Source organism: Canis aureus, chromosome 6 (assembly GCF_053574225.1).
Source record: "Canis aureus isolate CA01 chromosome 6, VMU_Caureus_v.1.0, whole genome shotgun sequence".
NCBI lineage: Eukaryota > Metazoa > Chordata > Mammalia > Carnivora > Canidae > Canis > Canis aureus.
Window position 1 is genome coordinate 80,696,218 of NC_135616.1, and position 15,884 is coordinate 80,712,101.

The 15,884-nt window shown below is 62.9% G+C and overlaps 1 protein-coding gene and 1 long non-coding RNA gene across 11 annotated transcripts in view; one reads left to right on the forward strand and one right to left on the reverse strand.

The window, feature by feature from the left end:
- Positions 1-1,984: 1,984 nt before the first annotated feature.
- LOC144316542 (uncharacterized) lies at positions 1,985-12,077 on the reverse strand. 8 transcript variants are annotated; one of them, XR_013382514.1, is made up of 3 exons: positions 10,118-12,046; positions 7,990-8,119; positions 1,985-7,457 (listed from the first exon to the last, which is right to left on the reverse strand). It is a non-coding gene; the product is annotated as an uncharacterized LOC144316542 (long non-coding RNA). The 8 variants fall into 8 exon arrangements; XR_013382518.1 differs by lacking the exon at positions 10,118-12,046 and having other exon boundaries at positions 1,985-7,174; positions 7,339-7,457; positions 7,990-9,032; XR_013382516.1 differs by lacking the exon at positions 10,118-12,046 and having other exon boundaries at positions 1,985-6,185; positions 6,965-7,457; positions 7,990-8,808.
- Positions 8,833-15,884, forward strand: part of ADORA1 (adenosine A1 receptor) — a 29,100-nt gene continuing 22,048 nt past the window's right edge. Inside the window, exons 1-2 of one of the 3 annotated variants that reach the window (XM_077902554.1) lie at positions 8,833-8,988; positions 10,089-10,486. In XM_077902554.1, the coding sequence (XP_077758680.1) occupies positions 10,146-10,486 (341 nt within the window). In that variant the 5' untranslated portion in view covers positions 8,833-8,988; positions 10,089-10,145. Of the gene's footprint in view, positions 8,989-9,699; positions 9,784-9,877; positions 10,566-15,884 lie in introns of those variants that run through there. The other 2 variants (XM_077902555.1, XM_077902556.1) reach the window with 2 other exon arrangements.

Genomic DNA, 15,884 nt, shown 5'->3' on the forward strand with positions numbered 1-15,884 from the left:
CCACTTCCAGGAGCAGGAGAGGCCCATGCGCCTGTATTAGCAGAACTGCCAGCAGTTAGAGGAGGTCGGGGAGGTCGGGGGCAAGTCAAGGAAGCCAGAAATCCTTTTCTCTGGAGGGGTTTTTCCGAATAGGAGCGCCCAGGGGCGCCCACCCCTATCCCTTTGGGCTGGTTTAGGAGACTCGGCCTGGAACGAAGGGCACCGAAGGGCACCGAGCGCCTTGGGTCGCGCATCGCGAGGCGGGTCCACGGCCTCCGCAGCCCCCACCCCCGGGCTCCCTGGTGCGCTGGGGCGGGGGATCGGCTCACCTGCCGCCTGGCGCAGTGCACCTGCCAGGCCCCCGACCCTGCGCCCACATACGGCTCCTCCTCCCTCGGGAACCCAGCCCGGAGCAGGGGAGGGGGGGAGGGGGGAGGACTGGGTGGGGGGGGCGCCCGAGGGAAGGGGGTCGATCCGGTGTTAGGCGGCGAGCTGGTCAGGGCATCCGGGGAGGGGACCCGGGAGTTGGGGGGCCGAGCCGGGGAGGGGCGTCTGGGGAGGGGGTTCCGCCCCGCACCGCCCCGCCCCTCTCCCCACCCCTCTTCCCCCACTCCCCCCACTCCCCGCGCTCCCCGCCCCCTCCCCCTCCCCCCTGCCCCCACCCCGCGCCCCGGCCGCCGTCCCGCCAGCAGGGGGAGCCCGAGGCCTGGGCAGCGGCGGAGCTCCCGGCGGGTCCCCCGCACCCCCAGCCCGGCCCAGTCACGGAAATGCCGGCCCCTCCCGCGTCCGCGGAGCCCTGGGGCCAAGCGACTTCCAGCAGCGCCGGCGCCCCGCCCTGAGGTCCCTGAGCCCCGCAGCCCCCCGCGGCCTCCGCCGGGCCGCACCCCTGCCCTGGGGCAGCACCCAAGCGGTTGGGGTGGAGGCGTGGGCCGCGGGGACCCTGTGCCGCCCACTCGGGGGGAGACGGGGGGACACGGGGGGGACACAGGAGGACACGGGGGGACACACGGGGGTGACACGGGGGGACACGGGGGGACACGGGGGGGACACGGTGGGGACACACGACAGGACACAGGGGGGATAAGGGGGAGCCACAGCGGGCAGCTCCTGGGGTCAGTGGGCACCTGCTGCAGGTCCCGCTAGGTCCTCCCGCCTGGAACTCGGGACTTTGGGGTGAGGCCGCGGGGGCAAGGCGCCCAGGCCACAGCCCCTTCCCACCCTGACTCGAGGAACATGCACTGTGCAAAGCCTGCGACCTCACACCCAGGGCTCTCTGGTGACAGGACCTCGGGTTCAGGGCAGCCATGAGTGGAATAACCCGCCGAGCATTCAGTCCCGCCTAACATCAGGGTAAGACTGCGGCCCAGAGAAGGAGCTGAACCCCGAATCCGTGGCCGAGCCTGAGGTTTTCAGAGGGCTCTGTCTGTTCTTTCCCCAAGAGCGCGGAGCAGCCCGGATGCTGCCGTGTGACCGAGTCGTGCCTCGGGCGGGCTCCTGGCTCCGTCCCCGCCAGGCCCGCTGCTGTCAGCCGGTCGCAGTGGGAGCCTGGGCCAGGCTTGGCGACAGCTCCCAGGGGTCACTGGGGTGCAGGAGAGAGGCCTTTCCACCTCGCCCCCTCCACGAAGCCTCAGCTTCAGTCTGCTCCTCACCCAGGACACGGTCCCCGAAGCACCCAATGAGGACTTCAGCGTGACGAGGGTTATGCGGCTTTTCAAATGCCAGATGTTTTGTTCTCCCGCGTGGACCACAGCTCATCATGAAGAACCCTGGACTGGGAATAGGAGGCCTGAGCTCCTGCCCCAGTTCCAACTCGTGGTGGTTCCAGGCCTCTCTCGCCTGTGATTTAACCTGTTGAACAGGATCAGAAGAGCTTCTGCACCAGGCAGCGTGACAATACCTGGGATGGACGTGACAAAGGCCCAGGCCTGTGGTCCTGCCCCTCCTTCTGTCCGTATCTACCCAGAACAAGTGAAAACATATGTTCACACAAAAACTCATACACGAATTTCATAGCAGCATTATTTATAGGAGCCTGAAAGTGGAAACCACCCGAACGTCCATCAACTGACGAATGGGTAAATACAACGTGGTACAGGCACGAGATGGAATATTACTCAGTCCTGAAAAAGAATGAGGTACGGACACGTCCGATAGAGAGGGACTTGGAAAACGTCACACCAAGTGGAAGAAGCCAGTGCCCGGGCCCCCAGTGCATGGTTCCATCCACGTGGAAGGTCCAGGGCAGGAGCATCCACAGGGACGGCAAGCAGAGGAGTGGCTGCTGGGTCTGCGTAGGACTGGAGAGGGCTCAGGGAGTGAGGGTGATGAAAATGTTCCAAAATTAAATTATGGGGATGGCCGCACAATTCTGTTAATTATGCTGAAAAATCATGGAGTGTTACACTTCAAATGGGTGAACTTCATGATGTGTAAACTACACACCAATAAAGCTCTTTAAAAATGTCTCTGGGTGTCCTGAGTTTAATCTAGAAATGCTACTTGTGCTCCTCCTTCCCTCTCTCCCCCGATCTTCAGGGCCTTTTTCTCCCTCTGAGAACATACAGAGGTAACGGGCCTCCTTCTCCTTCCTGAGGTGCGAGGGCACTGTTTGATGTGTGGGAAGGAATAGGGAAGCACTAGGGAGTCCGGATGCCACCCTGCCTGACCTCCGACAGCCACGGGAGCTCCCCTGCCTTGATTTACCCTTCTGCCCACTGTAGGGAGAGGAAGCAGGGGATCCTGGCCCTTGCATCCTGCAGATGGTGTCTGGGGAGTCCGGGAAGGTGGGGAGCCTGTCTTGGTCAGGATGGGGTGGCTGGGCAGGGAGCTCTATTGAGTCTGTTAAGTGATGGAGCCCACTCGGCGTCTCCAGGTGGTGTAGGGGGGCAGGTGGGCTGCCCAGAGGTACCACTCTGGCTGCAATCGGGCCGGAGAAGCCAAGCAGTCCGTGGCTGGCGCCCTGTGGGCTAGGGTCAGGGGCGGGGCTGGGCCACCCGCTGCCAGATGAGGAGATGCTGGTGCCTGGACAAGGCTGATTCTTTAATTGGTGTGCAATGTGGCGGGCAAACTGCTGGCACGTGTCTGCTGGGCGCGGTGGGGGTGGGGCAGCGCCGGGCAGGGGGGGTGCTCTGGGGGAGATGCTGGAGAACTAGCACTCCCAGGGCTGTGAGCACCCGCCGTGCCCAGCCGGCTGTCATCAACCACTTAGGGTCCTTGACAAGCAGGGTCTGTTCTCAGTTGCTCTTCCCTCTGATTCACCTCTCCTTGCCCCTGCTTCGCTCCCTCGGCTGTGAGCATGCTCAGATCTCCCCGCCTGAAACCAGCCTCTTCTCGACCCCAGTCTCCTGCCGCCAACTGTCCAGCTTTTATTCCCTTCCCTGAGGCCCCCCACCCCCCCGCCAGCGTTAACCCTGGAGACAGATGGGGCCTCTACTCCCGCTCCTCCCCTTCTGTCACCGCATCCTACCACTTCCCCCCTGGGATCCTGAGGCACTCAGCACCCTTCTTCCTGAAACACCTGCTAGCCCGCTCCCCCTCTGGCTGTTCCCCTCCATTTTTCCTTCTGCATGCTTCCCCGAGCGACCTCATCTCTCCCAGGGCTTTGACCTCTGCCTCATGAGATGACCCAGCTGGAGCTGTGACTGCCTCCTTGGCCACTTGCACAAGCCTGCTGGCCCTTGCTCCTGGATGTCCCCTTACGCACATCCCACCCAACCTGTCCTCCTTGCTCAGTCCCCGAAACTTGCCTCTCCTGTGTCGTGTCCGCCTGACAGTGGCCAGGACCCCCCAGGAGCCCAAGTTGGGGATCCGAGTCAGCGCCTCTCCATTCTCCCTGGCTGCTCTGCGTGACTGGCCAAGGAGCCCTGGGGGGTCCCATGTGACATCTCTCTTGTCTATTTTCTCTGTTCCCACCATTTCCTCTTATGGTGGCTTCTAATCTTCTGTGGCCAGGACAGGTCTTCCTGTTTTACCTCTCGCTCCTCCAGCCCGCTCTGCACAGGGTCACAGAATGATCTTTCCAAAGCATCTTTCAGATTCTTCGGCCTCCTGCTCAAAAAGGCCCAGAGGCTTCCCGTCTCCCATAGAGGAGATCATGATATTCGCCCAGTGATTTACAACCTGAAAAGCACTTACAAACAAACAAACAAACAAATAAACAAAAAACAGGCAATGTAATTATTCCTCTTTTATGGAAAAAAAGACTGAGGCTTGGAGAGATGTGGTGAGTGCTTGGGTTCACCTGGTGCTACCGGGTGGAGCCGGGGCTGAGGCTGAGGCCTTCTGGGTTTAACTAGATGCATGGCCCACTCGAGTCTTCTCAGCCTCCCCCGGGAGGCCACCAGCAGCACGGCCCCCAGCCGTCACCCTGCTGCCCAGCCTGAGGTCGGTGCCCTGGCCAAGGCCCCGCTCTTGCCCAGAAACCCCTCCTCCATGCCACCAGAACTTCTCCACAAACACAGAGCACCCTGCTCCTCCTCCAAGACCCAACCCGGGCCGGGCAGGCCCAGGGAGGTCCCGGAACATATCCCTTGGAGCTTCAGCTGATTCTAAGCAGGCCTGACCCAGGCCTCTGGGTCCCACGCTGCAAGCACTCGGAGGGCACCTCGGACTGGCGCCGTCTCATGGTAAGTCTCCGACACATACTGGTAGAGCCAGCAAATGCATCCATGAGGCTGCTGGGGATTCTCTCCTCCAAGAACCGCTTCCAGATCAACGGGTGCAGTGACTCCCATCACCCTGACCCTCCCGTGCCCCTGCATGAGCACAGGGCCCCGCATCTGGGTCAGTACCGGCCCTGCCAGGCGGTTCCCTCTGACCTCCCGGGTGCCGCTGACTGTGGCGTTGCTCTCTGCCGGGCGTGCTGTGAGTATTAGAGGGGCCGCTCCGCGTGGAACATAATGTGCGTGTTCACAGATGTTAACTTGCCGTGCCGCTGCCACACCTCTATCACCGTGGCGTGGCGTCGTGGTCCACCGGATGCCGCTCGGCTGCGTCTGGGCCTCCTCCCTCCCGATGAGCAGGTGAGGCTGAGAGCCCGGCGGGTTTAAAGGGCTGGTGCTCAAAGGGGTCCGCGGACCCAGGCCAGAGTGTGGCTCACTTGTGGCCATCTCCCCCGTGGCACCGGGCTCTCCCCCATCTCGTGGGTGGGTCTGACCAAGTTCACTGCTCCTCTGGGTCTCGGTTTCCTTTGTACACAATGATGAGGTTGGGTTGACGTTCAGATTTTCTAGTATTTAAAGGCACAGAACTAATAAACTCTTACCTTGACATAAAGCCTCACACCAGGAACCCACACGGGAGGTCAGCGCTCTAGCTGACGGGGGGTGGCTCCTTCCCACCCCGGGGGTCCCAGAGCTCAAGCCCCGAAAGCCTCGCCCGCAGCCCGCGCCCTGCCCGCCCACTGGTGAGAGGGCTTGGCCAGCCTGCAGCTCTGGCATCAGGCTTCTTCATCCCTCCTGAAATTCAGCAAGAGGAAGGTGGGGTAGACTGAGGCTGGAAAGACCTCCCACTCCTCTGCCTGACTGGAGCGCTTTCTGAAACTATGGGGGGAGACTGGTTTTCTTCTCTCTCTGTCCCCGGTGCTCGGCTCATTGTCTGATCCAAAAAGGGATCTGATAAATGCTTGTTGAACAGGACAGAAGGAGGAGTGGATGCACGCAGGGGCACCAGGGCTGGGACAGAACCCGAGGGGCGGCCTCCTTCGGGAACTCGCACTGGCTGCCCGGCCCGGCCCATGCCTCCCCTGCCCTCAGCGGTGGGAGGACACGCGGGGAGCACACAGGCCACTCTGCGCTCCTTCCCTGGCGTCTCCTCCTCAGGAGCCTCTGACCTGGGTGCCAGAGAGGGGACGAGGAGGCAGAGAGACCTGGAGTCCAGACCTGAAGGCGGAGGAAGTCACTGCAGGGGCCTGGAGGTGCGCTCCCCGGAGCGGGGGCAGGGGGAGCGGGGCTTCTCCTCCCACCTGAGGCCCTGGCGCAGCCCTCCTCCCCCTCCTTGGACACACACCGCCCAGAACAACGCCGAAAGACACCCAGGGACCAGATAGCCTCCCGCCCGCTGGAAAGGGAAAGAGGCCAAGCTCATAACCTTGTCCACTCCCGCAGGCTCTTGGGTGGGGCCGCTAGCTGGCCTGGCCTGGCTACACCCTCCCCACCGGTACCCGGAGGAAGGCGTGCTCAGCAGTGGCTTCTCTTGCTGGGAGGACTCTAGCAAGGAGGGCATGCAGGGTTGCCCTCAGTGGTGCTCCCACTTCAGCCCCCTCTCTTCCCCCTACACCCCTGCTGGCAGCACAGAGACTGCAGGAGTGGGAGGCCCCGAGCAGCCCAGGGTGGGGCTCCAGAAGCAAAGAAGTGGGACCAGAGGTGAAGGGGCAAAGCCCTAGGGGGACTGAGATCTTATTCTCCTGCCCCCAGAGCCACAGGCCAGAGAGAAGCTTTCGCTGGGTAAGGACTCCGTGAGTGTCCCCAGCTCTGGAACCTGTGGGATCAGCATGACTGGCCGCGTGGAGCCGAGTCCACCTGCCTGGTGCCGCCCACTTGCCTTGTGGATAAAATCCCACCCACACCCCGCAAGTCGGCTCAAGGCCTCACAACGAGGAGGCGAGGTGCAGTTCCCACACCCATTTATGGATGAGGAAACCAAGACTCGGCTGTTCCAGGCAGGGGAAAGCATGGAGGCTCATGGTCTGCAGAGCAGGAGTGGACCCTTGGGGGTCCTCTAGTTAGGGGTCCCGGACAGACTTCGAAAGCCAGAGTTTTTGGCTCGGTGCAAACTCTCCGTATCTTGTTCCCCCTGCTCTGCCCACACCTTCCCATGTCGTCTTCTTCCCACTATAGACCCGACGTCCCCCTTCCCCCACCACAGAGCTCTCCTCCACTCCGTCCTGGAGTCTGTCCTACGTGGGGCAGCCAGGACTCAGAAGGTTTCCAGGTAGGAAGACCCAGAACCCGTGGTCTCCATGTTTCCTACCTTGGAACGGACTTACCAGCTGTTGGAGCAGGAGAGGACGAAAGATGTCAATCGGCTAAGCTGACCGATGGGTAAACGGGCACCCAGGGAGGAGAAGAGATTTGCTTGGACCCCCATCCAGTGAGTCAGCTTCCAGCTCTTCCAACTCTTGATCAAGTGCTCTTCTCACTGCACCGAATGGCTCTGTCACCCAGGAGCGTTGTGTTCACCACTGACCTGCCAAAGACTTGAGGGGATGGTGTGTTTTCCAGGATACTCTGGGAGGGACCCTGACTGGGCCAGCTCTGTTTTCAGACAGGCCAGTCTAATCCCCCAGGAGGCCTGGCCCTGGGAACAAGCAGAGGTTGAGGGAGGAAGGGAGAGAGGGAAGAGGGTTTTAGTTCATTTTACCCAGAACCGAGGAAAAACAAATGATGTACAGGTATTGCGCAAACGTATCCACTAAACGTCAACCACCCACAGTTAGAGGAGTTGGGGGTGGGCTCAGGTGTCCTCTGCAGCTGAAGATGCTGGAAGGTGACATAGGGTGATGCAGTCACCACCCCTCTGCCTCCACCACCACCACCTGCCTCCGCCCCAAGCTAGACCTGCCGGGGGCTTCCTGGCTCTTTCTGTCATCAGCTACATGAGTGAAAATCGGGGGGCTGAGTGAGAAATCAGAAGAAAACCTTGACCCCAGAAGAACTTGGGTCAAGGCCAGGGTCCAAGGCAGGTGGGGATAGACCCACAGGTTGGCGTGGGGCTTGGGGGGCAAGCATCACTGGGGGTGTTAGGGAAGTCTTAACCTCCACGCAGTCCACGCAGGGGTGTGGAGGGACAGCGGTCAAGGAGAGTGCCCCCCTCCCCATTTCTCCAGCTGGACTCCAAGGACACTGCAATTTTAGGAAGCGATCTTGCCCTGTCCTGGGTTTCTTCCTCCTCCTCCCCCAGGATCAACCCCATCTGACCTTCTCCTCCCGCTGCTGGGCGTCCTGCCCCAGCCCATCACTCCTGTGCTTCGGTGCCCCCCTTCCCACCAGCCGAAGCTACACGCTCGCTCACCCTCCTCCCAAGACCCAGCAAGGGGGCAGTGCCCTCTGGGGCCTGGGTGTGGTCCGGTGACACTGGTTCTCTTTGCCCTCCCAGACCCATTTCCAATATCCACCAACAAGGGTTTCTCAGGCCAGGGTCTCTGCAAGGCACCAGGTTCTGGGTGAGGCACCAGTGGGCCACCTAGATGGCACCTGCAGCAGGAGGCAGCCAAGAGAGGCCAGGATGGGGCAGTGTGGAGAGCACTGTGTCGGGAGTCAGGAGCCTGCTTTCTTCCTCTGGTCCCCTTAAGACCTGCTCTGTGATGTCTTGGAAGCCCCCTCCGTCCCGAGTCTTGGGCTGGGTTCCCCTGGGCTTAGGTGCTGGGCCATGGAGAGGGCGGGGAGGCAGGAAGGGGGCACGGGAGGGGGTGACAGCGGCTGAGATCCTCTTGGGAAGATCGGTCACTTCCCCGAGGCCCATCCGTGCAGCGGACCTTGCTGGGGGCCAGCGAGCAGCCCCGAAGGACGAAGGACGGCGGGGACGCGGGAGGGATGTGGTGGCTTAGGCCGGAGCCTGGAGCCTGCAGCCCTGTGCTGGGGGCTGGGGGCTCCGGGCCGGGGTCGCCTGGGGGCGCGGGGGCCGGGCCGGGGCTGGGGGCGCGGGAGGTTCCCGTCCTCCCCGGGGGCATCCACCACCCCGCCCGGAGCTCGGGGCCGGCGCTTCTCCCCAGAATCACTTCCTTTGTCTGGAGGAGGGGGTGGGGGAGGAGGCGCGGCGAGGAGGGAGGGGCCGCGGTGCCGCCGCCCCCGCCTCCCCCCTCCCTCCCGGGGCGCGCAACCGCTCGTCACTCGGCTCCCGCGGGGGCGACGGAGGCGCCGGAGGCCAGGCCCGCGGCTCGGCTCGTCCCGGGGCCCGACAGGCGGCGGCGCGCGGCGGGCATCCCCGGAGGGCGGCGCGGAGGCGTCGGGCCGGGAGGGCGCTGTGCCACGGCGCAGGTGCTCGGAGCCCTGCCCGCCCGCGTGACCTTGGGTAAGTCTGTGCCTCGGGTCGCCGCGGCTGCCGCCGGTGGGGGGAGCAGGGGAGGGTGGAGGGGGCACCGGAGTGCCCCTCGGGGCGGGCGGGGGCGGGGAGAGCCCGGGCCGGGAGGGTCCCTGCGGCGGGACCGTAGGGGGCTGCGGGGCGGGGGGCGCAGGGCTGCGGGGGGCGCAGGGTTGGGGGGCGCAAGGTTGCGGGGCGGGGGTTGCAGGGCTGCGGGGCGGGGGCTGCAGGGCTGCGGGGCGGGGGCGCGGGGCTGCGGGGCGGGGGGCGCAGGGCTGCGGGGCAGGGGGCACAGGAACGGGCGGCGCAGGGCACAGGGGCGGGGGGCGCAGGGCTGTGGGGCGGGGGCGCAGGGTTGGGGGCCGCAGGGCGCAGGGCTGCGGGGGGCCGCAGGGTTGGGGGCCTCAGGGCGCAGGGGCCGGGGGCACAGGGCTGTGGGGCGGGGGCCGCAGGGCTGTGGGGCGGGGGCGCAGGGGTGCGGGGCGGCGGGCGCGGGATGCGGGGCGGGTCGGGGGAGCCCGCCGCCGGCCGCCTGCCCGGCCCGGGTGACCCGGGCGCTACGTCTTTAAAGGCGCCCGGGGCTGAGCCTCCGCGACCATGTGACGGCTCGAAGGCCGGGAGCTGCGGCGGGAGCCCGGGCCGGTGAGCGCCGGTGCCCTGCCCTGCCCTGCCGGCCCCCGCCCCCCGCAGCCCTGCCCGGCCGGCCCCCGCCCCCCGCAGCCCCGTGCGCATCCAGGTGCCGGAACTGGGGCGGCGCCCGCGGACCCCGGTGTCCAGCGGCCGAGGGTGAGCGCCCTGCGGCCGGTGAGGGAGAGGGCGGAGCCGGCCCGGGGACCCCTGGCGGGGTGTGGCCTGGGGCGCCGCGCACCTGATAAGGCGGAGCAGCGAGCACTGCTATTTTAAGTTGTTGAATGGAACCTTCGGGGATGATAAGGGGAGGGGACAAAGATTAGGCGGAGGAAGGGCCAGGGTACCCGCCAGCCCCGGCAGGCTCTAGGGCGCAGTGGGGTGCAGCTGCAGGGCGCGCGGGATCTCGGAGCGGCCTGGACTCCCCCCAGGCAGGCCTCCCCACCCCGGGCTTCCCACCACAGGTACCTGTCCCCGAACCCTCCGCGCCCACCTGCTGATGTGCCCGGCCCGCGCCTGCCATGCCGCCCGCCATCTCGGCCTTCCAGGCCGCCTACATTGGCATCGAGGTGCTCATCGCCCTGGTCTCTGTGCCCGGGAACGTGCTGGTGATCTGGGCAGTGAAGGTGAACCAGGCGCTGCGGGATGCCACCTTCTGCTTCATCGTGTCGCTGGCGGTGGCTGACGTGGCGGTGGGCGCCCTGGTCATCCCGCTGGCCATCCTCATCAATATCGGGCCAAGGACCTACTTCCACACCTGCCTCATGGTCGCCTGCCCTGTCCTCATCCTCACCCAGAGCTCCATCCTGGCCCTGCTGGCGATTGCCGTGGACCGCTACCTCCGCGTCAAGATCCCACTCCGGTGAGTCCAGAGCAGCCCAAGGTACCCGCTGCGCCCCACCCTGCACCCCCGGCCGGGGTGCACCTAGAGAGGATGACAGGTAGAGCAACAGACCCCGCGAAAGCCAGATTGTGCCCCAGCCCTAGCTCTGCCCTCTGTCCCCCGCTCTCCCCGGGAGCAGTGAGCTGAGCTGAGCGGCAGTTGAAGCTGCGGGGGGCTGGGCGGCTGGAGGAACGTGAACCTGGTGGTGCCCGGGCCCCCAGAGCTGGAGCTGTGGCTGTTCCGATACAGCCGGGGAAGGCCAGGCTGCCTGGAGGGTTTGCGCAGAAAGGGGTAAACGGAGCCCCACTGGCCCCAGGGAGGTGGAAGGGGCGGAGCCGACTGCCGGAGGGGTGAGGATGACCTAGGTGGCCCACGACGCCCAGTGCTGCTTCTCCGGCAGATCCCAGCAGGCGTCCTGAACGCACTGGCGGCTCCTGTTCTCTGTGGCCCTGGCCGCCAGCTCCACCCTCCGGGGCTGTCCCCTTGAGCCCCGGCGTCTGATTACCTCTGCCCAGCGTCCACTTACGGGATCTCTGCACCAGGCCGGGGGGGGGGGGGGGGGGGGGGGGGGCGGGGGGGCGACGCAGGCCCTGTTCTCTGGCTAAACTGTGTGCGTCTATGCCGGTCCCAGCAGAGGTGCTTACGCCGGGTCCAGGCAGCACCAGGGTGGCGGTCCTCATGCGGGTGTCCGGTCCACGCCGGGGCCTGCCAGGCCGTAATGTCGTCACCAGGCAGTGCCTGGGCCACCGAGTGCCAGTGAATGCCTGGGCGCGCTGCCAGCGCTGGTCCTGCTGGGACGCTCTTGCTCTTGTGAGGCGTGCTTGCCCCCTCCAAGTCCTGTCACCAGCAGATTCCCCTTCTACCAGGGAGCTCTGGCCTTGTCTGGCACCCGCCTTCCAGAGCAGCTTCCAGATCTGGGACACAGGGCCTCTGGCCTCGCTTGGCAGCTTGCCCGGGGAAGGCTGCGGCGCCCACGGCTCTCCCGTTTGCAGTACATTTGTGCACGTTTACCTTTTCCAAGCTTTTCTTCGTGCAGCACGTCTTCCCTGTGTCCTCCATGATCCTCTGAGGGAGGTGGAGTAGGAGCTGCTAAAGGAGAAAGTTGGGAAAGACCCAGAGGGTCTCCCGAAGCAGGTGGGAGCGCAGCCTAGATTCCACTGCCCACCTCCCTTCCTTCCCGAGCCCCCTGCCCGGGCACCGTCATGCCTGTGCCCGTGCCCGGCCTCCCACAGCAACGCCAGCTTCCCAGGGCAGGTGGGTGAAGAGTGCTGCGGGGACGGGGTGGGGGTGGAGGTGGAGGAGGGGCCTCGCTGCCACCATTAGTCCCAGGCGGCTGGGGCGGAGGAAGCTGGTCTCAGCCCATTAGAGCGGGCTGGGCCTCCAAGCCTGTCCATTAGAACCAAGTGTTGCCACGTTAGGAAACTCCCGCAGGTCTGCAGAGGTAGGAGGGCCGCTCCAGAAATTGTGTGGCTCAGCGGGTGCCAAGGTGAGCCAGAGGCCTGGTCCTAAGTGACAGAGGTTGCGGGCCTCAGAATGTGCTCCACTCGCCCCATGGGGACGGGCGGGGGCTGTGCGGGCAGGAACCGCAGGCTCCACCTCCCCCGGGGCAGCTGTGGCTGCTCCTGGCTCCAGCCTCCAGGAGCTGGGGTCTTGAGGAGCTTTCCTCTCTTCTTCTTCTCTTCCTCCTTCTTCTCCTTTTAATATTATTATCTCTATTTTTTTTTTAAGATTTTGTTTATTTGAGAGAGAGAGAGCACGAGTGGGCGAGGGGCAGAGCGAGAAGCGAACCCCCGCTGAGCAGGGAGCCGATGCCGGGCTCCACCCCAGGCCCCCAGGATCATGACCTGGGCCGAAAGCAGACGCTTAACTGACTGAGGCACCAGGCGCCCCGACCAGCTGCCTTCTGCGGGCCGGGGCAGGCGAATGCATAGAGTCCAGGCCTGGGTTCGAATCCTAACTGTGAAGTCCTAGCTGTGTGACCTTGGGAAAGTCACTTCTTCATCTTGTGAACCTTCAATTTCCTCATCTATAAAAGGGAAAATTAATAATAGGACCTTCCTCCTCAAATGAATGGAGAAATACAATGAACTCCTATATAGAAAACCCTTAGGGCTACAAAATGCACGTAGTATCACCTGCAGGCCGTACGTGGTATGTTTGTGTCCGTAGCTTTATCAGCAGTATTACCGTATGGCTCAAAGTGGGTCTGAATGAGCAAGCCCTGGCACCCCACCCAGTGCACGCTCGTGCTCTCACACACCCACACACATGCCGCCCCCCCCCCCCCCCCGCCCCACGAACACACGCTGCATCCCCAGGGAGGTTTCAAAATACTGTCGGGTTATATTTATACATGTTTTTCCTTCCCTGGTGGATTGTCAACGTGTTCAAGGCAGTGACCCAGGCAGCGACTGCACGCGGCCCCTTTCTGCCAAGTCTCCAGAATGCCTAGCTCAGTGTCTGGCACACGGCGGATAGTCAGTAAACGTCCATTGTGTTGGATGCGTCTGCAGAGCTCACAGGGTTGAGCCTCCGGCAGGCCTTCCGGGTGTCTGACCTCTAACCTTCTTGCTGGGAACTAGACCTCCTCTGCATTCTCCTTCAGGGATCTGACCACAGCTGCCCCAGCAGCTCGCACGATTCCTTGGGAGCCGCACCCCAGCAGCACCTGGGGGTGTCCTGCCCCATGGAGAAGTCTTCTCCGCAGTAGAAATGGGGCTGGGGCCTGTCTCCAAAGCCAGGGTCCTGGAGGCTGGTCTGCCATCATGGCCAATCTGGGCCCTGGCCCGTCTCTGCCACGTCCCCCTGCAGGGGGAGCCGCAGCCCTGGTCAGCGAGCTGCTGGGTCTGGGGGAGTATCTCTCAGCCGAGGTCCCCCTGCCCTTGGCTTACTGCCCTGACAGGCCAACCGGATGCAGATGCGCTGCACTCAGGGAGGGGGTGAAGCATGTGTGGGGCAGCAGGGTGACAGGAGCGGGCTCGGGCCCCTCACTAAGCAAAGCATGCAGTGCTCAGTCCACCACAAATCGTATTTCATTCCATTTGGCAGAAAGCCAAGAGAGAAAAATGGTTCACATCACATAGTATGATCCAGTTACAAGAAAGAGAAAGAAAAAAAGACAGAAAGAATTCAAATTGTTGATTCATCCATAACCTGTGGCCATTTCCATGTGTTTTGCATCTTATTTGCATCGCGCCGCAGGCCTGGTAATCCATACCCTGTTCCCCTGAGCTCTTACTTCTAGGGAATCTCCTAGAGTCTCCGTTCACCCACCACCCCGCACCCTGAGTTCCCGGGTGGCTCCAGGGGGCTGGTTATGGGGCAAGGTGCCAGCAGGGGGTCCCTGGCCAAAGCCCTCTCTGCGGGAGGGGAAGCCGAGCAAGGGCTCTCTGCGGCCGGGGAGGTTGGGGTGCTGTGACGGGGTGGTGGGCATCTGGGAGCCAGAAACCTCGAGTTGGGGCCTTGCTCCGTTACTACCTAGCTGTGCATCCTTGGCGAAACTGGGCACCTTCTCTGAGCTCCACCCCCACTTCACCAGTTAGATGAAGGGACTCGAGCTGAGGCCCCGAGCTTCCCTTCGGCTCTAACACTGTGGTTCTTCGCATCGTGGCTCCTGCTGACGTGGTGTTGAGACCCTGGGAAGGTTGTGCTGGGGTGTGTTTTCTAGCTCCTAGTCATTCTGAGCTTGGCATGATGCTACATGCTTTTTTGGTTTTTGGTTTTCGTTGTTTTACGTGCTTCAACGCATTTACTGTTCCTCACCTCTCACTAGTGGACGGTTTTGCTAGACCTATTCCGTGGACACTTGTGTAGGTAAGCTGAAGTCTGGGGGCCAGGGAGGTTCAGTGATTTGCCCAGACAAACATCGTGTCAGGAGCAGAGAGAGGCCTTGGATCCAGGCCTAACGGATGTCTTGCACCAGGGAGCCCATATGTGTTGGAATCTGCCCCCAAGAAGCTGTGGGATTTATGGAGGAGTTTCCTCAAGGCTGTCAGTGGGGTGACTTTTCTCCTCTGATCTTTGCCAATGGCTTTGGTATTTTGCTCGCTGCGCCGGGCGCCTCCCTCTCAGACCCACTCACCTTCGCGCCAGTGGGCAGGGGAGCGCCTGGCAGCCCTGCCTCTGTGCTCAGCTGGACGCCTGCCCAGCGGGGCTTCGGACTGGAGCACAGCGGGGAGTGTCGGAGGCCAGCATGCTGGGCCAGGGGACAAACCTGGTAGATGAGGACGGGCTTGCTGTTGGAAGTCAGATGAGCTCTTCCCACCCTGGTGAGCCGGGATCCTTTTTGATTACCCGAGTGTCTCCTGGGCTTGTACCCCAGCAGTTGACCAGGTGACCGGCTGTGGCCTCCGGGGCCCCAGAACCTTGTCCTCTGTGATGCCATCTGCTCTCAGGGGTGGTCGTCTGTCTGCAGCTCCCCTAGGGGTGGGTGAGTCACAGGCCCAGAGCAGCTGCGGGGAGAGGAGCCCTGAAGCTTGACTTCCTCACTCTTGCAGAGGGGGAAACCGGGGCCCAGGGCTCGGCTACGAGCTCTTCCCTCTGCCCAATCCTGACTCTCGCCCGCAACCTCTGATGTAAAAGGCTTGGGCGCGAGGAGCCCTGGGCCTTCGGGTCCTCGGGGAGCAGCACAGAGTGTGCAGCGAGCCAGGTAAGTCAGCAGACCAGCTGCGGCCTCAAGGCAGACAGTGAAGACACGTCACTTTGAGATGAAAAGGGAAATGTCTTTGACTTGGGGCTAGCCTCCAGGTGGCTTATGCTCGGAGCCGCTGAGGGAGGGGGCCTAGATTCTAGCCCAGAGAAACCTGGATGCGTTTCAAGGGTGAAAGAAAGCTCCCCGCCGGCCTCCAGGAGGCTGTGTCGTCTTCAGGAGCAAGCCGCCCAGGTGCCCGGGTGCAAGCTCTGGAGAAACCCCACCGAGGCTCATGGGCCCGAAGCCTGGAGGCCGTGCCCCGGCAGGTGGTATTTATTTCTGAGCGTGGAAGCAATCGGTGCTCGTGGTGAAAATGTTGAGAAACACAGGGAAGAATAAAGACGATAAAGTCCCCAGTAAATCTCCCGCCTACAGATGACTGGTGTTCACATTCTGGTGTTCCAGAGACTTTTCCCACGTGTGTCTCTATATATATCCGTATCTCTAAATATACAGAGACATCAATATGATTTTTACGTGGCGGAGAGCAAGTGTGGCTTTATAGCCCACTTTATTTACTTACCGTATCATAAGTATTTCCCTATGTCAATAAGGATGATTTTGTAAGAATTTTATGAGGGTAAAATGTTGGATTGCCTTTTTGTTCATTTCTGGGTCTGAGCTAAAACAGCCTCTGGCCCGGGAGGACTCCTCCGACCCCCTCCCCCTGGACCAGGCTAACCTCTG